Below are 22,888 nucleotides of genomic sequence, written 5' to 3'. Positions count from 1 at the left end.
TCTTGAAGAAAAAACACATTCACACATCTCCTTCACATAAATTTCTTAGGGATGAAGTAAGATAGTGTTGGAAAACAACTCCAGTTCTACCGAAGTGCTTCTTTCGCATGCAGTGTGGTTGGTTGTCTCTAAGATGCCAGTAAAATGTCCCTGTGAGACAAGGCCCTTAGTTCATAGCAATTGATGCTAGATGGTTAATTCATGACGGACGAGACGGTCTGCTTGTCACATTTCTTTTGAGCATATAGATCTTCTATCTTTGCCGAAAAAAATGCTTAGAAGTAATTTCGGACCACCAAGCTTTTCCAGATGGGGGAAGTCCAAGACTACACGAACCCATCTTCAGAAAGCCAGCCAGAGTGCACTTGGGTGCATCTTGTAAACCTCTCGACAGATCCTACGCCACTCGTACCAAACCCCACCACCAGAAATAGCCATTATTGGAGAATTTGTTGGGGATATTATAGACTGGCCGCGTTGATTCGATGAGCGACAACTCCTATATTAAATCTCTCTATAGGGAAACCATAATGGGATATTATTGATTGTGCCATCTTATAGGAAAGAGAGCTGTTAAAACAATAAAGAAATAGGGAAACATTGAGGTCCACATTTTCTCAATTAAACCCGATGTACTGGAACAGCACTACACATCGTGGCCAATTATGAGGTTTTACCAACTGGTACAAACTAATCTGTGGAGAAACGAATGACAGATGTCTAGATAAGGTTTGTCTTCAGTCAACCAAATGATCACATTTTCATGTTTGCTTCTCAGATTTTCCTCCCTGGATTCAAACAAAGACTGTTTCAAGCATTTGGATCCGAACCAGAATTACTATCAATCATCAGTGTCGGACGCCTTGCTTTGAAATTTCTCTCCAAAAAATGATGACTGTTAAATAACCTTGAGCCTGTCATAACTACTTTTATAAACTTGATACTGATGCCATTCATTATGATTAATGGACACATACATTACTAGCCAAATTTGTTTTATTTTATCGACAGCAGGTTTTTAATCTTCTAAATCAAACTAGGTACACATAATAAATAATGTATACTGAACCCTGAAGACTACACTAACAGTAATGCACTGGTGTGTGCTTCAGAGCAGATGCCAAGCTTAATTGATTGAGATCAATTTCAACACCACTGACAAAATGAATTAAATGAGATGCCATCAATCCAGCTCTTTCAGGAGAGACACCCCCTCCCCCCATTTGCTTGACTGACATCTTGGAACAACTGATCTTGATGACTGATTATCATCAGCGAGGGTTGTAGGACAATGTAGTATTTTATGAACAGGGCCCAATTTCATAGAGCTGAGACCAAACCGTCGAGACCAAACCGGCTCTTTTCAGAGCCACCACTCCTTCAAAAGAGTTTTTACCCATGGTTGTACCCGCAAGTTTACTATTCATATTCATATTTATAGTTGCTCTTATTCTCCACACCATGCAAAGCGTCAAACACCATTTTCCATAGAGCTGGGTAAGCTTTTTATGATTACTAGAAAATAATGAAAGAAAAAACACCCCTGTTGCACAAATTTGTGTGCTTTCAGATGCATAATAAAAGGCTTTTAATATTTGAATGAGAAACTACTTCTTTCCCAACAAATATGTTACTTCAGAGCATTTTAGAGGGAAGCGTTTCTCACAATCATTTTAAGCTTTCAACAGCTCTACATTGCTCATGAGTAATTTTTGAGTAATTACTAAAAGTGTCTAGTGCCTTTAAATGGAAGGTACACTTTTGATAATTGTCAAAGACCAGTCTTCTCACTTGGTGTATTCCAACATAAGCATAAAATAAGCCTGGGAAAATTTGAGCTCAATTGGAAAATGATGAGAAAAAAAACACCCTTGTTGGACGAATTTGTTTGCTTCAGATAGGAATAAAAGACTTCTGGCTAGAAGTCTATGCTACTTCAGCGGGAGTCGTTTCCCACAATGTTTTATACTATCAACAGTTCTCTAATGCTCGTAACCAAGTCAGTTTTTAAGTTAATATTTGTTTTGAGTAATTACCAAATGTGTACCTTCCCTTTAACAAAAAAAGTTGTTGGGTAATGTTTTCTGTTTCCTTTTAATTTTACCCTTGATATTTGATACTGACATTGATTGACACTACAAGACACCTGTTTTTGTTAGTCGTTATCTTGCTTCCCCTGTACCCCAATGGTGTACACTTCAATCACCTTTTGACTCCAGTTGACACCCCTTCATGTCCAACCTCTTATTTCTATATTATGAGTAAACACTACTCGTGACCAAACTTCAGAGGGTTTTTATAATAACTTTATCTGGTATTGTTTTGGGGAATCATTACTTTGAAGCCAGTTGCATGGAAACAGTTCCAATCAACATAAAGTAAGAGACCTGCCCAAGCACAATGTGTCCTCCCTACAAAATTGTCAATCGACAAAATGACTAGTAGAAGAAGCTGCTTTGTGCTGCCATTGATTGCTGACAAAAACATTACAATTGGAAATGTAAGGCCAGCCTTTAAAAAACCAAAAACATAAATTTCTATTTTTGTATGGAATAAAGCTGTGATTTTTTGGCCTGTATGCTTCGTATTTGAAAGGGCAAGGACACCAAGGCATTTTCTCCTTGGTAAAGGCAACCTATGAGGAAATTGTAAATTTCTCCTCGAGCATTTCAAGGGCACCAAGGCAATGACCAGGGGGCATGAAAGCAATCACCTTTGTTGCCTCTGTGAAGTATCGGGCCTGCTCTGTATCTCTATATATACCATAGTATTTAAGTGGCTAGAAATACACTTGGACACATTTTAGCATAGGTATACATTTGCTTTAAACAGTTGATTGTGCCAGACCAAATAGCTCAAGTGTGTATTTTGGTTTTGTACTGAGTTGCACCTGCAATGGGGGAGTGCCGTTTCTGTTCCGCTAAAGAAATTGTCTTGACGAAACAATCGGCTGGATGTTTGCTCGTGTCTTTGTGTTGCTCTGCCACAAAAGATCGCTTATGGAACCTACTTGAGAGTTTACATGTCCTAAACTGTGCGATTGATAGCCGAGGTAGTCACCTGATTAAACATTGATACCTGACCCTGAAACATTCTGTGAAGGAAAGGAGCCATTCTACAGATGTTTGGAAGAGACGCAACTTGTTACACCCTTAATTTATGAGAAAATAGAAATAGCTTTTGCAAACTGCTTGCCAACCATATAAAATATAATGCAAGAAACAGAGTCTCTCTCAAAGTATTTTTTTTCATTGAAGCCTAAAAAAAAACCTTAAAAAGTTCTGCTAGAAGGGTCGAAACATCAGGGCCCAATTTCATGGCTCTGCTTGCCACTGAATTCTGCACTTCTGATCACGATTCCTGATTACATGCAAGTGCTGAATTTCTGCGCTAGCCTTGTAAGCGTAGAATGCCTAGTTACGCAGAGTACGCACGCGGAGAACCCAAAATTCGCCGCTTACCCGTGAAAAACGCTTGCCGTAAGCACAGATTTCCCTGCTGCTGTAAGCGACGATTCTCTGCTTATGGTAAGGCAGAGTCATGCAATTGAGCCCAGGCCAATTACTACCCTCAACTCAATTTATGTCGATCAGTAACTGTTTTGCTTGAAATACTTCGCTGTGACAAATTGCTTGACAAAAAAATTGTTTCCTGGTAGTGGTTTTTCTTGGTAGTGGTGTAGGAACTTGCTCTTTGCAGAGCTTCAGATGCGTGTACACTGTGCGGGTTTCTCAGGCTACTTGATACCAATCGAATCAGCCTCGTCAAAACAGTCACTGGTTTCCGTTTACACTGGTGAGATGTATGAGATTTCCCCATTGTCCTTCGTCTTATATCCCTTTCCCCCTGTGAGGAATTCTCAGAGGTGTAGTTTCACCACAGAGTGTTTTTTGGCTGTTGTTTTTTGTCATCGGTTTAATTTGGACGGGATTCAATTTGCTTTTGGGATTGAAGTTGAAATGGAGCCTAATTGTCGGATCAATAGTAATAATGTGAGTCGGTTGTGAACTGTCATGAATTTACGACGACGCAGATAAACTTTTATGTTTCCAATAGCCGTTAACGGTTTTGTTTACTTTTTGTCCAAAAACACAATGTCCACAGATTTACATAAACTCACACAGCTTGAAGATAATGATGGTAGAAAGCTTCCCTTAAAATATTACTTACTGAGGTGCTGTATTTTTTGAGAAATTAATTAAACCATGGAGGTCTATTCCTACCTCCATGATTAAACAATGTCACAAAAATAATTTTCATCTCGGGGTAGATGAAAATTATTTTAGCATGTAAAACGTATTTACCAGTACTTGTATTTACTGTTGACATTGTGTTTTGTGTCCTACAAAAAGTACCACTACCCAAATCCTTTAAGGATTCCTATGTAATCATATAAATATGCTAACTACTTACATTGTTTTGTTTAGCAGCAACTGGTTACCAATCCAAATGTCAATGAACATGTTGCTTCTCAACCGCTACAAAATGTTTAAACCACCCCTTTTCCATTTGACTGCCTTTGTTACACCTACTTGTATTTGTGTGCTGTGTTGTCTTTAAGCCTTTGAGAAAGACTCTGCTTGGGCCAAAATGACAGGTCAATTTTGTAATTATTGCAGCAACTTAATTTTTTATCCAAGATAGTATTGCAACAGAAACCTTGAGCCACTGTTGCGAGCATAATATCGGTCTAAATGTCAGCTCTACATTTTCAAAATTTTCTTTGGAAACGAATGCAACTAAAACCAGGTACTATTGTTCATTTAAAATTTTGAAACACATTTTTCCTTATTTTCAAAAGAATTGTCTGGTGAAAGTATTTGTTTTGTTTCCATACTAAGTCTTCTTTATGGTGGTTTCATATAAGCCAGAATCAATACACTATTGTATGCCTGACATTGAAAGCTTTGTTTATGTATAACAGAGAGATGTACAATTTTGTAAAATCCATTCAGAATAGGTTGCTTGCTTCCTGCCTAATAAAAATTGCCAAGAATAGACCGAGGGACATCGTATGCTCTGCATCTCTGTCCAACCTTGGCAATAGTCTGAGTTTCTAAGAACAGCCATGGTGCTTATTATATTGTGTGTTGGGAACAATCAAATACACGCAATTCCGCAATTCTCGTTGTGTTCCGGCCTTCACAGATTTGATTAAAGGTCGGTTCTCATTGTGACTTATGAATGTCAGGGTTCGATGCTTACAATCGTGCCTGAAAATGAACGATGTCCTAATTTGTACATCCACTACTCTTCCACAGTTTGGGTGCTTGAAAGAGACAAATTTAAATAAGCAAGTTTTATCTGAAAGCCTACCAGCACTATATATTTGAACTTTATTACCGAGCAGTTCAGTGCCAAAGAAAATTTGAAGTGATCATGTTGAAGACAATGAAGTACAATTTATTGTGAAGTGTTAAAGATTAAAAGCATTGTCATTCTAGTGTATTTCTTTCAAAGGACAGAAAGTTACAAAGGCCAGGTTTGAAAAGGTTGTTGTTTCCTTGATCAATTTGTAGTTAAAATGAGACATCTATTCTGTTTTTGGATATCATTTAGGACCAGGGCTAAATTTCATAGATCTGCTTTAAAGTGGCAGTGGACACTTTTGGTAATTACTCAAAATAATTATTAGCATAAAACCTGACTTGGTATTGGTAACAAGTAATAAAGAGCTGTGGATAGTAATAGTATAAAACATTGTGAGAAACGGCTCCCTCTGAAGTAAAGTAGTTTTTTGAGAAAGAAGTAATTTTCCACGAATTTGATTTCGAGACCTCGGATTTAGAATTTCACTTCATGTGACAAGGGTGTTTTTTCTTTCATTATTATCTCGCAATTTCGACGACCATTTGAATTCAAATTTTCACAGATTTGTTATTTTATGCATATGTTGAGATACAGCAAGTGAGAAGACTTGTATTTGACAATTAACAATAGTATCCAGTGTCTTTAAGCACAAAAGTAGCTATCCTCCAAGCACAACAATATGATGTGTACCAGAACAGGGTTACAAGCCAAAATACCATGACCCATGTACAAGTTGTGACTGACATCATCATAGCATGACATTAGGGGGAAGATGGTGCCCCCCCCCCACTGCACTTTCAAGTCATGTTCTCCCTAATCAGTATATAACCTATGGGGGCTGACCAGAAGTCATTAGATGCATACCAAACATTTAAAGGCACTGGACACTTTTGAATATTGTCAAAGACCAGTATTCTCACTTGGTGTTTCCCAACATATGGATAAAATAACAAATCTGTGAAAATTTGGACTTAATTGATTGCCAAAGGTGCAAGAGAATAAAGAAAGAACAAAACATTCTTGTACATATTTGTGTGCTTTCAGATGTCAAACGGGCCTGAAGTCTTTTAATATTTGAGTGAGAAATTACCCCTTTCTCAAAAACTATGATACTTCAGAGGGAGCTGTTTCTCGTAATGTTTTATACTATCAACAGCTCTCCATTGCTTGTTACCAAGTAAGTTTTTATGCTAACAATTATGGTGAGTAATTACCAATAGCATCCAGCTGTCAATTTCACCAAACTCTTCCTAACTTAGGATAAGTCTTGGACTTGGAGCGAGTTAAGTTCTGTATACATAGACATCGGGACGCATTGAACCCATCGTAGGTAAGGACGAGGACTTGTCCTAACTCGAGAAAGGAATTAATCAAGGTGTTTCGTGAAACAGCTGCAGTGCCTTTAAAAAAACGTCCATGGCAGAATATGAGAAGCTGTATATATCTGACATACCACATCATTGCTGAACTGTGGACAGGAAGAGCCTAGATTAGAGAGGAGTGTCTACAGAGTTTGTCTGGAGGTCTTTAGTGGCCATTCAGGGATATTAAGGAACCAATCAACATGTTTTTCAAATTCTTGGCATAATGCCCTTAGGCTGAACACATCAACATACAAGGGACTGTACACATTTGTTTACTTTACATGATTGTGTAAACAATTTGGGATGTTCTTTGGAAGGACTTTTGGTCCTGTTTTGCAGAAAAAATGGAAATGCTGAAATAGTTATGAAGTATTTCTTTAAGTTTGAATGTCTGTGGTTGTTCTGAGAGATGTTGTTTTTGTTTTATTAGTTTGTCAAAAACTGTAGCATTTCTACCTTCTGCCCAGGTATCAGTTAAAAAGCAGGACTGTTCTTTTTAGAACTGAGAAGTCTCCAGCAATCTACTCCGCTGTAGTAGAGAAGTCTCCCAAATTCCGTGATAGAATATAAAGCAAGACAAGTTCTCAAAAGAACAACTAACTGGCAAGTAGTTTCACAAATGGTGTTACCACAAACCAAATATATCTATAGGCATTTCTGTTTTCAATTTTCCAGCATAACTTTATTTATCAGTCAGTGAACAAAAGCTGATCCCACTAATTTGAGTTATGCTTAGAGAACATTTACTTGGATTCTCATTTGAAAGAGGCATAGGGTAACATCTACTGATTGTAACTTTTTCAGCCAACTTTTTAAAAGTGGTACCTTCCGAATCCAGGTTTTTCTTCTTGTGTTTCAACTAAAATTTCATAAAGAATCGTAAACAACATCTCAGTTCAGCAACAGCGACTGACAACCAAATAATTTCACCACCATGTAAAGAAATCACGGCATGCCAGGCTGGAAGAATTAGATGCAAACCATTAGTACAAATTGGTCAGTGCAGGAGCGTTATTAACAAAATGGCAACGCTTAAGTGCCATAATGGATTGGTTTTGCCGGCTAAAATAGGATTATTAACCCCCCCCCCTCATCTTCTATAGCTTCAAATTTCCCAGGACTAGTGGTTGCAAAGCACAGCGTACCGAGCGAACAACCACATCCAGTGGAGGAGTCGATAACTCATAATGACATATCCATTACAATGATATTTTAGGCTGGAAATCCAATTAAAGTCAGACCAATCTGTCATCCTTACCACTTTGTATATACCTATGACTGCCCTCCCCCCCCCAATCTTTTTTTAAAATCAAGCAATTGCATAAACACGGATTATATTCCAATCAGGCAAAAGTTTGAGTTTTCTTAATAGGCATGCAATGGAACCTAACAGGATTCGGTGGTCTTTTGAAGTCGCAAGCGTGCCATGGCGGTGGTACCACGTGTTCGTCGTGAAATAATAACCATGGCTTCACTCTCAGGAGGACGTGCGATATTTTCATTGGATTACTAACAACAATAAGTGTATTACTACTGCGCAGTTGAACCCTAACAAAACGAAGTGCATTGAGTTTTTCAATAAGTCATTCATAGGGGTGCAGTGTACTTTATTTATGAAGCGTTGTTTGATAATTATGAATTGCAAATAAATATCATGAAGAATCTCTTTATCTGCATTTTTTTTTAAAGATATTGCGTAGGATTTATAATCCTGTGGGAAAACATATTAGTTTCAATCAAACAGCTTATGATTTTGAAGTTTAAGATTGATCCGCTGGAGAAGTTGTCTAGTCAAGACGAATAGTATCATTTAATGGCTTCGAAAATTCCCTGCAAATAAACTTGAATCCGTTGTTAACATGACCTCCAAATTTGTTGTAATTTTGAAAAACATTAGTTTTACAGGTTTTTTTTGTGGTGTTCCCAAACGCTTAAAAACATTTTGCATAAAGATTCTGCTTAACAGGAAGAGGTATCCACCCACAGGATAATATTTGCATGGTCCTCCCCAGGTTTGTTAAAAACTGGGGGAATTCGTTGCCCAAATTATTGTGTGCAATATTATTATTGTTGTTGTGTATCGGTCAAAATTTCTGCTAGCTTGTTTGTGCATGGGGAAAACCCTATCATGTGCCATTTGTGACTGGTAGGCCCTATCTTGCATTCTTAAAGAAATAGTTAATCGCTAGTGACTTATTGTCTGCTTGAAGGGTTTTGGTACTTTTTGTAGGACACAAAACACAATGTCCACCGCTTAACATTAAACTTACAAGGTTTGAAAATCATGATGGTGGAAAGCCTCCTTTAAAATGTTGCTGAGGTGCTGCAGTTTTTGAGATATGAGTAAAACAATGTCATGAAAATACGTTTTGTTGAACAAATTATTTGTTGACTCTCAAGACGAAAATTAATTTTAGCAGTTCTATAAAATGGGGTCCAGGTGTTTCATGTACGTCTAATCTCAAGCAGGAAGTCTGGGATGAAGACTTGTAAACTAGTGTGATTCTTATCACAAGTCATTTGTCTCAAGTAGCCACTTGTGAGACTTCACTAAGTGAAAAAAAAACCTCTTCAGCTAGTACCAGACATTCTTGTCCAAGCAGAGTTCTTGTAAAACCCTCCTTAGCCAGTACCAGACAATCTTGTCTCATTTCGAGTTCTTGTGATTTTACCAGCGGCCCGCCCTTTTGAAGTCAGACCACTTTGTCAAAGTCTCTCTTTGTCTGGCAAAGAAACTTTTTCCAGAACAGATTTTTGTTGTGTGTGATGATTGTTTGTTGAGAGCTACTTCAGTTTGTCTCCAAGTTGACTTGAAGACCGCCAAGTGCTTTTTTTGAGGATCTGTATTCAAGTGAGGAATGTTGAGCTCCAATTTGCAGTTGGCAGGAACTGATTTTTGTAATTGTATGGGGTGAATTAGAGTGCCTTCTTGGAATCTTACTTGCCTGGGGCACTTTAATTTTTAATATGTATGCAGCATAGTTTATAAGAAGCCACAATTGGCATTATATGGGCAGCATGGTTTGTAAATTATTACTATTATTATTTATTCGGCCAAGATTTCAACAAACAGTACAAGATACAATATTACCGTACTAAAGAAATATAACAGTATAAGAAACAACGAATGTAAACTTATGACACCTAGAACAATTGTAAACCAATGATTGAATGAGACAGAGCACTGGCAATCAAGCAAGACAATTATAAAAACAGACAGGACAAGCCCATTCTAAGATGGCCAGGATTAATAAAAGTGAACCTAATAACCACTGTGACTCGAAAGCCTATCAATCCAATCTTAAAATAGGAATAGAATCTTTAACAAACATTTAAAAACAGTAAAGATAAAATTTGGAAAATATAATAAATATTAAGAACAAAATAAATATGTATATGTTAAGAAAAACCTATTTATATGTAGCAAGATTATTTGGAAGTGCACATTTGAGTTTAATTACTTTGTTGTAATTATGAAAAAATGTTCCCAGCAAATCAAAGTGAGAGCTAAAGGCTTGCAAATATCCTGCTATGTACGTGTCCAACCATAGAGCAAGAGAAAGTAAAAACATTGTTTATTCAAGTCATAGGGCAACATTAGGCCAAATAATAATTAAAAAACATGTTCAGCGCCCCCATCCGCGTCCTTTTAGAGGCCTCCCCTTTTTTTCTCTTTTTCTTATTGGGAATGAAAAGAATATATTTTAACTGTCTCAGCTACAAAAATAAGATTTACAAAAATAGCCCTGACGATTGTCTTAAAAGATGTGTCTTATAGCCATTTTGAAAAAGAAGAAGAAAAAAAGGCACTCCTGCCTTTTTTTCCAAAAAGAGAGGTAGCTAAACTGTTTTTATTTGGCCTTTACTGAGGCTATGATAGCTGTACTGGAGCCCTGACAACAAGTGATTTAAATAACAATGGGGTGTTGGGCAGTTGGTATAGGCCAGTTTGTGGCTCCAGAGGGAATTGACCAAGATCCCAAGGACACACACTGAGAACAATAACATGAGCTAAACAGGTCATGAATGAAGCAATTAAAGAGGCCACACCAACCTCCTCCCTAATCCTATAGGGGGCAAAGAATCCCCGCCTTTATTCAGCTGAGATTATAGCTGGCCTTGTGGACAGCATCTTCCTGATTTGCTTCCTGTATTATGTGTGCAAATCACTTGCGCTGTCTGTCCAGAAAAAGAAAAAACGAGAAAAAAACATCCTCCTTCGTCGCGGCACACCACTCTGTGTATTCAGGACGTTGCTTGCACTAAAAATTGCACCTTACGACAATTGATCATCCGTAGAAGCACTCGATCATGCAGTTGGATTGCTACGCTTCATCCATGCACAGTACGCTGGATCCCCCAGTATTAATAGTGTTGCATTGCCAGAGATAGAAACAAGACTTGATTAGGACTGGGGGTATAGCACCCTTGCAGTCTCTTGGTTCTATCTTCCTGTCTGTGTCTGTTAACCCAGGCCTGTAATCAAATTGCTGCAGCCTGGGAGGAATACCGTGGAGTGAGCCGTAAGGCTTGGACTAGATGAGAAAACAAACAAGAGTCGGACAAAGGTTCACTGTTCTTTTGCTCTTCCGGCTGGGGAGATGGACACTGAAATGAGATTTTTCTTGTTGAGATGTTTCAAATAAACTAAATGATGAACCGCATCACTTAAGTTAATGAAATATTCATCATGTTAATGTTAATGTTTGAAGTGCAAAATGTGTCTGTGAGAGGGTATAGGCCATTCAGAATGTGTCTGTGTGAGGGTATAGGCCATTCAGAATGTGTCTGTGTGAGGGTATAGGCCATTCAGAATGTGTCTGTGTGAGGGTATAGGCCATTCAGAATGTGTTACATAAAATGTCATGAAATTTGCAAACAAGTTTTATGTTTTATGAGATAAATTGCTGTGCAGGCAACAATGTCGCTTCCTGATTTAAAACAGCAAACTTAAAGTTAAAAATGAAACAAATACATTATTTTCCGGAGCATTAACAGACGCTAAATAGCCATGACCCCAGTTTGTTGTTTTTCCAGATAATTTCCTCCGTAATTAAGAGTCAGCGTTGAATTTGTGAGCGCTGGAGAAAGTTCTTGAGGGGATATATGACATTCGTTAGAAAAAAATCTTTGCCTCGTTCATCAATTAAGGCTGGTACTATTCAATTAGGATTGATTTCCTATCGCTGAAGTAACGTGGACTGATATCAGTTTATTCTGCAATAATTAGACACTTGATGTCGGACATAACAGTGGGTACTGTGGGGAGAAATGAGCTGGGAATCAGTTGTTTCTGCATAGCCAGAAACAGTTTAATCTAGATCTTCCCTGTAAGATATAATAGAAAAATTATAAAAACAAAACAACCTCAGTCATCCTCCTCTAATAATGAAGAAGACAAAAACAAGCACTCAACTTGTGAATATCAAAACTTAAAAGTACAAAACTGATCCATATATTTCCCTGCAGATTTTTACCAGGCAAGTTCAAATTCTGGAGGATTTAGCACAAGCCGAAAGAAAAACTGCATCAACTAATCTTATGAATTCTTGATGAGGATTTTCTTTTTGTTTGGAGGTGTCAGAAGAAGGTGTCTGGTCTTGGAGCTTGGAGCAGACAAAATTATTGTTACTTCTCGTTAATCCACTTGAGAGGGTTTACGTAGGGTTTCTCAAGATGTGCTTTTCACTCTTAAGCTTCTTTATGTTTTGGAATGCACACCTTGAGGGCAGTTGGGAGCTTTTTGCACCTTTTGGGGCTGGATATTCAAGGATTATTTGCGCAGACAAATTTGTCGGGAACTTGAAAGAAATTCTGCCCCCCACCATTTCTTGAAAATCACTTGTGTGTTTTTTGGGTCTATAGTTGTCTGAGCCTGTTTTTCTCTTGTACGAGGTTGAGCATATAAAGTTTAGGTTAATCTTGCAATTCCTAATTCCTTCTCTTCTTTTGATATTTTGTTGTCTATAGAGGGCGCTAGAAAGCCTGACAGTGAGAAGACATTTTTCCCCACCCTCCTGAAATTCAGTTGTGTGTTTTTTTGCCTATATTTGTCAGAGCCTGTTTTCCATTGTATAAGGTTGAGCATGGTTTAGATTCAGCTTGCAGTTGCTAATTATTCTTTCTTCTTTTTATTTGTTTGTCTGTAGAGGGCGCTAGAAAGCCTGAGAGAGAGAAGGAGCCTGGTGGTGTTGATGATCCAACTGGAAGCAAACCCACTGGAAGTAAGTAGCAGCATGGAGGCATGGAGGTTTTTAACCTGGAAATCCATTTTTTTTTTTTAACCCCAGCACTCAAAAAAAATCAATACAGTATCAATTAAAAAATTATTGTTTTTAATTGTATTATATATATATTAGATCAAATTCATTAAAAAAAATGAAGATAAAACCTTAGATTGGAGAGTAACCCCAGATTGCAGAGTGATACTTTCTAAACCAAATATAAATTGATGTATTTAGCAGGCTTCAGACTCACAAGCTTTCACGCTCGTAAGCTATTAAACTTTGCACTCGCAAGCTTTCATGCTTTGCGCTCCTACTAGTTCATTTTTTTTTCCAACAGCCTATCACATCCCTGAAGTACAGGTAAAAGATTTTAGAGCACCAAAGGCCAACTTGACTGAATTTTTCACTGGATGCCATTTCAGGAAGCAACTATTTTGATGCAACAATATATCAGTGCAGAAAATAATATTTGCTATAAATTATATAACAAATTATGTAGAGTTACAGTTTCTCATAACAATTACAACATGTGGAATGACATGCAGGCTTAAACTGAAAATAATTCAAGGTGCTTGAAAGTTATTTATTTAAAGTTACACTCAAATTTTATTACAAAATAATTGACAAAAGATTTACAGAAAAGGCAGATAACTATTTCCGTCCATTTTCAACAAGTTCAACATGGCTTTTTCTATCCCCAGTGCAAGAGGGCGCTATTACAGTTTTTATGAACACAACAGGATGCAAAGTGGTCCCTTTATTATTCCATAACCGATTGTTTCTTTCGTCACCAGCAAAACCCAAATTTTCTCAGCCATCCAAGATGCGGAAGAAGAACCTGGTGCGGCCGTTGAATAGCTCCGTTAGACTAAAGTGTGCCGCTACGGGCTACCCCAAACCTCAGATACTATGGATGAAGAACTCTATCATGCTGACTGATGCTGAGCTAGGTGAAGAGGGAGCAAGCTGGACTCTGAAATTGATCAACCTGCGTCCGGCGGATACTGGGGAATATACATGTGTCGTTCATAATCGCAATGGCCGGATTAATGCAACGTATACTGTGGAGGTTGTAGGTAAGCTTGTAAGTTAATAATAATAATAATAATAATAATAATAATAATAATAATAATAATAATAATAATAATAATAATAATAATAATAATAATAATAATAATAATAATAATAATAATAATAATAATAATAATAATAATAATAATAATAATAATAGTAATAGTGATGATGATGATGATGATGATGATGATGGTGATGGTGATGGTGATGGTGATGGTGATGGTGATGGTGATGGTGATGGTGATGGTGATGGTGATGGTGATGGTGATGGTGATGGTGATGGTGATGGTGATGGTGATGGTGATGGTGATGGTGATGGTGATGGTGATGGTGATGGTGATGGTGATGGTGATGGTGATGGTGATGGTGATGGTGATGGTGATGGTGATGGTGATGGTGATGGTGATGGTGATGGTGATGGTGATGGTGATGGTGATGGTGATGGTGATGGTAATAGTAATAGTAATAGTAATAGTAATAGTAATAATAGTAGTAGTAGTAGTAGTAGTAGTAGTAGTAGTAGTAGTAGTAGTAGTAGTAGTAGTAGTAGTAGTAGTAGTAGTAGTAGTAGTAGTAGTAGTAGTAGTAGTAGTAGTAGTAGTAGTAGTAGTAGTAGTAGTAATAATAATAATAATAATAATAATAATAATAATAATAATAATAATAATAATAATAATAATAATAATAATAATAATAATAATAATAATAATAATAATAATAATAATAATAATAATAATAATAGCGCCTTGTAATGTGCACATATCCAACCTGCTGGGTGTTCAAGGCACAGTAAAATAAAAAACAAACGAAGGAAAACAGACACAAATAAATAAGTCCTTTTTGAGAAGAGATTTTTAATTTTGTGGTACAAAGACAAGATCTTAAATTGAGAGATCCAGATGTGTGGCGTAGCTGAAGAAAACGGTTTTTGTTTTACAGTTTTGTCCAGAACTCTCTCTGTTGAATGTAAGTGTCTAATAAAAAAAGGGTAAATAAAAAAAAAAATCTAAAATTTGCAATACCTTTGCCATTTAAACAGGAAATATCATCAATAATTGTAATGTCAAAATGGTATTTGCATGATGCCTTGATATGGCACCACTTGATATGTCAAATTTCATATTACTGATCCCAATAGTATAATAGTAGATGAAACTTGCTTGTCGGATACAAGTCACCAGCCAAAATATTGTGTTATGTATATTGTTTGCAACTGGTTCCCTGCTAGGGTGATTAGTTGCGACCAGTACCAACTTGCATACCCTGGAAGACTATATCTTTAAACTGACATTTTCATATCTAGTTTTGTTTTTCTCTAATAACTGCCTGAATGAAAAGTGCAGCTATTTACTTTAATTGTTTTTTTCTTGATACAGAGCAAGTGCACGACAAGCCTGTGCTACAAGGTGAACATCCAGTCAATACAACAGTCGCCTACGGAGGTACCACATCTTTCCAATGCCGCGTCCGCAGTGACACGCCCCCACACATCCAATGGTTAAAGAGGGTAGAGCCCCACAACACCAACCAACAGATCAACGCTACCCTGGACATGGACGGACAGAAGTTTGTGGTGTTGCCGGCCGGCGAGGTGTGGTCTCGCCCTGATGGGTCGTACTTGAATAAACTCATGATATCACAAGCTACTGAGAGGGATAGTGGGATGTATATATGCCTTGGAGCTAACACTAATGGTTATAGCGTAAAGAGTGCTTTCTTGGAGGTTCTACCAGGTAAGTTAGCTTCACCCATCCCAAATGGATACAAAAATGTGTTATCAGAAAAGAAAGTTTTCCAAATAAAAAAAAACTCTTTGGGTTGTTGGTGATCTCCTAGGAGGTCTGGTTGGTGTAGTGGTATCTTGTTCCACCTTCCATCTCTCAAACCCCAGTAAAATCCAACTTAGGGCACTATGTGGCATGGTTGGCTTGTGCGTATAAGCGCTTGCCTCTCACCAAGGTGACCCTGGTTCGATTCCTGACCAGGGCCATATGTGAGTTGAGTTGTGCGTTGGTTCTCTGTTGTGCCACGAGGGTTTGCCAGACCATCCTGTTTTCCTCCCTCGAGAAAAATCAAACACTTTCGATCTTTGGCTGTGCTCCGTGGTCATAATGGGTTGATGTGGCTGGCAGCCAAAGGCGCACTTGCATGCCTTCTTCTCGAACACGTTGTAGCCGCGTTTAATCGCAATTCAGCTCTTAGCTGCGAGTAAGGATGATTAGCCCCCCAAATTATTATTATTATTGTGTGAATCAGGGTTTTCAGTCCCTACCGGACTCCCTGGGTTTTACCTGGAATGATTCTCTGGGGTTTCGTCCCACTTCTAAAACTGAAATTTCTTCATTTTCTTCTCTCTTCTCGTTTGGCCTTGGAGAGCGATGAGAATATATATCCAAATCCAAATGGATCAAATGACTGTATCAGTAAAGAGCTTATCAATGAACACTTAATTGCAAATGTTGTTTGGAAGGTTTCAACACTTAGCAGTTTCCCACAGGTAGGACACACCAGCTACCATTTGCAGTAAACAGTTTAAGACTAACAAATACTTTAATTTGGTTCTTCAGATCCAAGTGGACGAAGGAAAAACACCCCAGACAGCGAGCTGAAAAACTTTGATGTTGACCAGATTTTAGTGGCCGTTCAGAATTCAGCGGGTTTGGACTCTACAAAGAAGGCTCTTCTCATCACCATCCCCCTGGCGTGTGCAATCCTCTTCTGTGTTGGGGCAGCGGTCTGCACCTACCACCGCAACAAAAACTTACAGGGTTACTCCAGCCCGCCCCCAATCATCCAACCCTCCAATCACCTCGCTGCTAAAGGGGAGCACAAGCGGAACACTCCGACGCTACCTACACAATCAGACTGTGAGCAGAGTGTACCTCTGACGTCTCCACCGCCAAGCCTTGCGGGAGTTCTCTCGTATCATCCGCCGAGCAGAGAGGCTGCTATAAACAGATACCCAGACTTGGGAATTAGTGGTGGGAGTTACTCAGACACCTTAAACAGCAGCGGTAGCCTGTCGAGTAGTAAACTACACATGCATAAACATGTGCACCAACACCATGTGGTGCATCATTGCTAGCATTTCTAAGGGACTTCTTGTATAGATTTATACATATATAAATATATAAAAAATGTGTATATACTAATGAAATTAAAGCATATACTAAATGGCATCTCGGTTGTTGTTTTGGGGTTTGTTTGTTTTTTGACAGAGGAACCAAAAGCTTATCCCACTATTTATGTTAAATATTATGTGAACATATCTCGAAAGAATGGCTGGAATCGGCAAGATTTACAGTTGTTTCTGTTAGAGAAAGAGGGACTCTTACCAAAATATAAAATACACTTTCATCACTTTCCTAGTGAAAAAGTTTATTCCAAGATTTCCTCTTGGGCTCTTAATGGTTTCATTGTCATTTCAACATCAAACCATACAATGGCTTTGGGTTTCGTCAGAAAAAGAAGATTTTTATTAGTGGCGTTTTAGTCACTTTTTTACGACTCTCTGTAATTTGCCCATACACTAACTGCTTTGAAATATAAAATACCAGCCCTAATTTCATAGAGACGGTAAGCTGGGGGAAATTTGACAGGTGAACTTTCTGAATGGAAAGCAGAACTATTTTTTGACAAAATAACACACTTGGGCCTCGTCCCATTGGCCAATGTATCAGTATTCTGACCACCATATCTCAAAAAGGTTTATAAGACAGTATATATGCTTAGCAACTTTGCTCTATGGAGTTGACTATGGAATAGGACAGTCCATGCTTAGCAACTTTGCTCTTCAGTGTTGGCTATTGAATAAGACAGTCCATGCTTAGCAACGTTACTCTATGGAGTTGACTATGGAATAAGACAGTCCATGCTTAGCAACTTTGCTCTTCAGTGTTGGCTATTGAATATAACAGTCCATGCTTAGCAACTTTACTCTATGGAGTTGACTATGGATTAAGACAGTCCATGCTTAGCAACTTTGCTCTTCAGTGTTGGCTATTGAATAGGACAGTGGGCCTCCCCTCCCCCGTATAGCTTCTTGGTATTCTATACAGTGCCTCAACCATAATGCCATATTTGTACATAGTGTACCTAAAGCCATGTTTGTACAGCTGCAGATACTATTGTTATTATATAAATTACTTATTTTATATAGATGCTGGTTAAGACCATCGGAGCGTTAAGAAATGTTAATGATGAATTATTCTTCACTGAAGGATATACAGTACTTTTTTTATTTAAAGAAGGTTAACCCAGATTGTATGTATTTCTTGTTTAAAGGCACTGGACATCTTTGGTAATTACTCAACAAAATTGTTAGGATAAAAACTTACTAACTTTGTAACGAGCAATGGAGAGCTGTTGATAGTATAAAACATTGTGAGAAACGGCTCCCTCTGAAGTAACGTATCTTTTGAGAAAGGGATCATTTCTCACTCAAATTTGAAAAGACATCAGACCTGAAGTTTTGCTAGGCATCTGAAAGCAAAGCAAGTAATGCAACAAGGGTGTTTTTCTTTCATCTCTTGCAACTTCGATGACCAATTGAACCAAAATGTTGACAGGTTTGTTATTTTATGCATATAATGGGACACACCAAGTGAGAATACTGGTCTTTGACAATTACAATTACCAAAGGTGTCCAGTGCCTTTAAGCCTGTGCTGCACCATGGTGGAGCTTAGATTAGAGTCTGCCTGTTAGATAGTTTTGCACCTGACTCTGTGGGTTAAAAGAACAAATAATGTTACATTATTATCTGGTATTGATTGATAAATTATCAAAAACCCTCTCTCGACCCCCAGTTTTCTGCACCACTTAATGTCACCCATTTGTTTATGGGAAGCATGCCAACATCAGGCACCTTTTGGAAATAGTAAAACGACAACGATCAGAAGCCATTGATTTTGGTGTGAGATCTTAAGCATTCTGTGTCTTAAGATACTTCTCTTTTCAGAAATGGTGGATCTGAGAAGATATTATTATTATTTAAACTGAGAAAATAGAATTAGCTGTTGCAAACAACTACCAAATAGAATTAGCTGTTGCAAACAACTACCAACCAAATAGAGCGAGGGTATGAATGCAAAAAAAAGTTAATGGCCTGACGTTTCGACCCTAGCAGAGTCTTTCTCGAAGGGTCAAAACGTCAGGCCATTAACTATTATTTAAACTGTGTACTTTGCTCATCTTAGCGATTGCATTCTACTGAAGATGAGCTGTTCGCAACATCGAGAAGAATATTTCTGAATACTAGTTCTTTGAAGAACCACCACTTCTCACAAGAGGGATTTTCAACAATTTAAGTTTGGATTTAAGCATTGGTCCAGTAAATTAATGACCAACCAATTGACCATAATGGTATACCTTATAACGGTGCACCCTGCTAAAATGCACACTGCACAACAACATGGGGGAATCTGCATTCACAAAATGGCACAAACGAGGTTTAGGGATTTAGTGCTGGTGATTGACATAAGGGCCCAATTTCATAGAGCTGCTTAATGAGAAAAGATTGCTTAGCACATTCTGCTAAGGTGAAATGAGTAGAATACCAGTCACATATTGTACATGTGACATGGTAGTTTGGCTGGTAACCTTGTTCTGGTAAGCATCATTTTATTGTGCTTAGCAGCTTTTTGTGCTTAAGCAGCTCTATAAAATACGGCCCATGTAATTGGGTTGATATTGTGCCTTTCAAACTAAAAACAGTACCCTTACAAAAAAGTCATGTTGTAAAATTGTTTTGTTGTTTTAAAATGATGTTTTTATTGTTTCAAAGTTCACCTGTTCTTTTTTAACAGTTTTTCTCCAACCAAAGTTACAAATCACTGCCAAAAGTTGTTATTTAATTATTTTGTAAATCGTGTCACCACTATGAAATATTTAAGTAAACCCTCTTTTTACATGTTTCCATATAATATATAGACATTTCAGTATTAGATATTTAAGGTATGTTCAGTTTTTTTGTTAAAACAGTTGCGTTGTGGTTGGTTTTTGTTTTAGTTGCTCCTGTAGTACCCAATTTGTAATGGAGAGCTTAGTAGATCCAAAACAATGTTATACTTGAGGGTATTTGATATAAATTGTTTTTTTCTCCGACTGATTTTTCAGTTACACTTGCCTTGATGATATTTGTTTGCCAGACTTCTTTTACTTAAAGGCACTGGGCACTATTGATAATGGCTCAAAATAGTTGTAAGCTTAAACATTTACTTGGTAGTGAGCAAAAGAGAGATGTTGATAGTATAAAACATTGTGAGAAATGGCTCCCTCTGAAGTAACATAGTTTTGAGAAAGGGGTATCTCACTCAAATAATGAAAGACTTCAGGCCTAAAGCCTTTTGTTATGCATCTGAAAGCACACAAAATTGTGCAACATAAACAAGTGTATTTTTCTTTTAATTTTTCTCTCACAACTTCGACAACCAATTGAGTTAAAATTTTCACAGGTTTGTTATTTTATGTTGGAAAGTGAGACCTAGGGTTGATTTCACAAAGAGTTAGGACTTGTCTTATATCGAGTTAAGACGAGTAACTCGTCTTAACTTAGGATTAAGCATGCTACAGTGCAGGGTTGGGACTCGTCCCAAGTCCTAAGATTATGTCTTAAGTTAGGAAGAGTTTTGTGAAATCGACGGCTGGTCTTTGACAATAACCAAAGGTGTCTAGTGCCTTTAACTGTCTTGAGAGATGAGTGAAACTGACTAGTAACACAACAGCTCTATTCGAGGAGTTTAGCCCGAGATTGTTTTGAACTAAGCAATGTGAAACCAAAGAGTAGGGTTAGTCTATTTTTAATAACTGCGATTATTCTAGGCATTTGTCATCTTTTATTGCATTGAAAAGTTTGAACCATGTGACCCGAGACATGACATGTTTACAAAGAAGCCACAGAGCTGTTATTCGTCACAATTGTTGATCTGGTGTAAAGCCAAGTGTATACTTATGATGTCACAGATTCCCAATAGACAATTTGCCGCAGTTGAGCTGTGTTCAACTCCTGCCAAACCTTTGCTGCGAAAACAGCCATGTGACGTCGGAATTCGCAGGAAGTATGAACCAGGATTCAGTGATGCAAATTGTAAACATTTCTTATACAACATGTGTAGTTTCTTGCCTACTTGAAAATACCCTGGATCGTACCAGGTTACCCTTTTTGTAAACTAGGTAACAACTTCTGTTATAATTTAGATATTCATTCCTAGGAGTCGCACACTACCCACACATTTCTTTTAGTATGAAAAGCTGCCACTTAAACAGCTTGGGTCTGGTCATGCAGACTGTGAACAACAACATGCTGTCAGAAATTCATGTGTGTGAAAATTTAAGCTGATTTCGTACAAAATTATGTGAATAAGATTCTTAAGCATCTAATCAGCATAACAGTTAGTCAGCATAGAGAGTTTTTGAGATGCCATTGCCAAGCTGGCAATTACATACAGGCCATCAAGGCGTTGGCCTCGTTGCCCACTCGTCTTGGCCTTGGTGCCCCTTCCAAAGTTTCACATTGGCTTTAAGATTTCCAATGGAAGTGCCCTTCACAAAATGAAAAGGGCCTTACCCTCTTGAAGATGAATTCCAGGCTAGCATTTCCCTACCCCTGAGAAACACAAAACCGTAAAAAAAACATCAGCAACATTTTGAAATACTTTTAGGGTTTGCGTAAATGGCATTAATGATAGCCAGTGTGCAAATAAAGTCGTGTATTCAGAGAGATGTGTCAGGGATTTATAGTTTATATTTAACGAGCTGCTTTTTCACGTCACATAATGGCATTTTTTGTACATTCTTCTATTGTATATAGCTGTTGAATTTTCCGTAAATGTGAATACAGAAAAAAAGAAATGTGTCAAACTTCAAAACTGTGAGTGATGTTGTTATTTATTGGGCCAGTTGACCTCATTGGGGTCAAGATCTGTGTGTGTCTGTGTATTTGTTTTGATAAACCTTAAACAGGGGTGCATTTTGGCGGCTGTAACCAATAATTGTTTCTGACGTCATAACCAAAATGGTAACCGAGATCAAAACTCGGTTATCCTTCAGTCTGAACAGCGGAACCAACGACCAACAACCGAAACAGTTTTTGGTATGGGGCCGCCAAAACGCACTCCAGAGTGTAAGATTCTAAAATGCCACTCCATGTATGGTCAAAGACTCTTTCAAGATGTTTCTTTACCGAGTTCCTTTTTAATCAATAAAAACTTTCATTATGAATTGCTGGACCTATCCTCTTGTGATTCTCAGTTTTTTTAAAGCCTAATTTGATAAAAATGCCTTGTGATTTTTATCAATTTTCGAGCAAAGCCTTTAATCAAATTTAGACAAAAAAGGGAAATAATCAGAAGGGGTAAGTCCAGCATTTCCATCAAATTTAGCCCAAAATCACAAGGGAGACCAGTTATCAAATTTAGGCCAAAATCACAAGGGAGACCAGTTATCAAATTAAGGCCAAAAAGTGAAAAAATTACAAGGGGTAAACTCCAGCATTTTTTATTAAACTTTGGCCAAAAAGAAAAAAAATCACTAGGGGGCAAGTCCAGCATTTTATCAAATTTGGGCCAAAAGGCGAATTAATAACAAGGGGCAAGTCCAGCATTTTTATAAATTTAGGCCAAAAAGTGTAAAAAATCACAAGGGGCAAGTCCAGCATTTTTATCAAATTTAGGCCAAAAAGTAAAAAAATCACAAGGGGGTAAGTAAGTCCAGCATTTTCATCAAATTTAGGCCAAAAAGTGAAAAAATCACAAGGGGGAAGTCCAGCATTTTTATCAAATTTAGGCCAAAAATGTAAAAGAAATCACAAGGGGCAAGTCCAACATTGTTATCAAATTTAGGCCAAAAGGCGAACTATAACAAGGGGCAAGTCCAGCATTTTATAAATTTATAGGCACAAAAAGTGTAAAAATCAC

The 22,888-nt window shown here is 37.7% G+C and overlaps 1 protein-coding gene across 2 annotated transcripts in view; it reads left to right on the top strand.

Moving 5' to 3' along the window:
• The window catches only part of LOC117294802 (fibroblast growth factor receptor-like 1), a 46,297-nt gene extending 27,975 nt beyond the window's left edge, over positions 1 to 18,322 (top strand). For both annotated transcript variants that reach the window (XM_033777332.1, XM_033777333.1), the window contains exons 4-7: positions 12,824 to 12,898; positions 13,696 to 13,977; positions 15,352 to 15,708; positions 16,543 to 18,322. In XM_033777332.1, the coding sequence (XP_033633223.1) occupies positions 12,824 to 12,898; positions 13,696 to 13,977; positions 15,352 to 15,708; positions 16,543 to 17,060 (1,232 nt within the window). In that variant the 3' untranslated portion in view covers positions 17,061 to 18,322. The remainder of the gene's footprint in view (positions 1 to 12,823; positions 12,899 to 13,695; positions 13,978 to 15,351; positions 15,709 to 16,542) is intronic.
• The last annotated feature ends 4,566 nt before the right edge of the window (positions 18,323 to 22,888 follow it).

This window comes from Asterias rubens, chromosome 9 (genome assembly GCF_902459465.1).
Source record: "Asterias rubens chromosome 9, eAstRub1.3, whole genome shotgun sequence".
In the NCBI taxonomy this organism is placed as follows: domain Eukaryota; kingdom Metazoa; phylum Echinodermata; class Asteroidea; order Forcipulatida; family Asteriidae; genus Asterias; species Asterias rubens.
The sequence above is the reverse complement of the archived record's forward strand: the minus strand, read 5'-3'. Positions and strand labels throughout refer to the sequence as shown.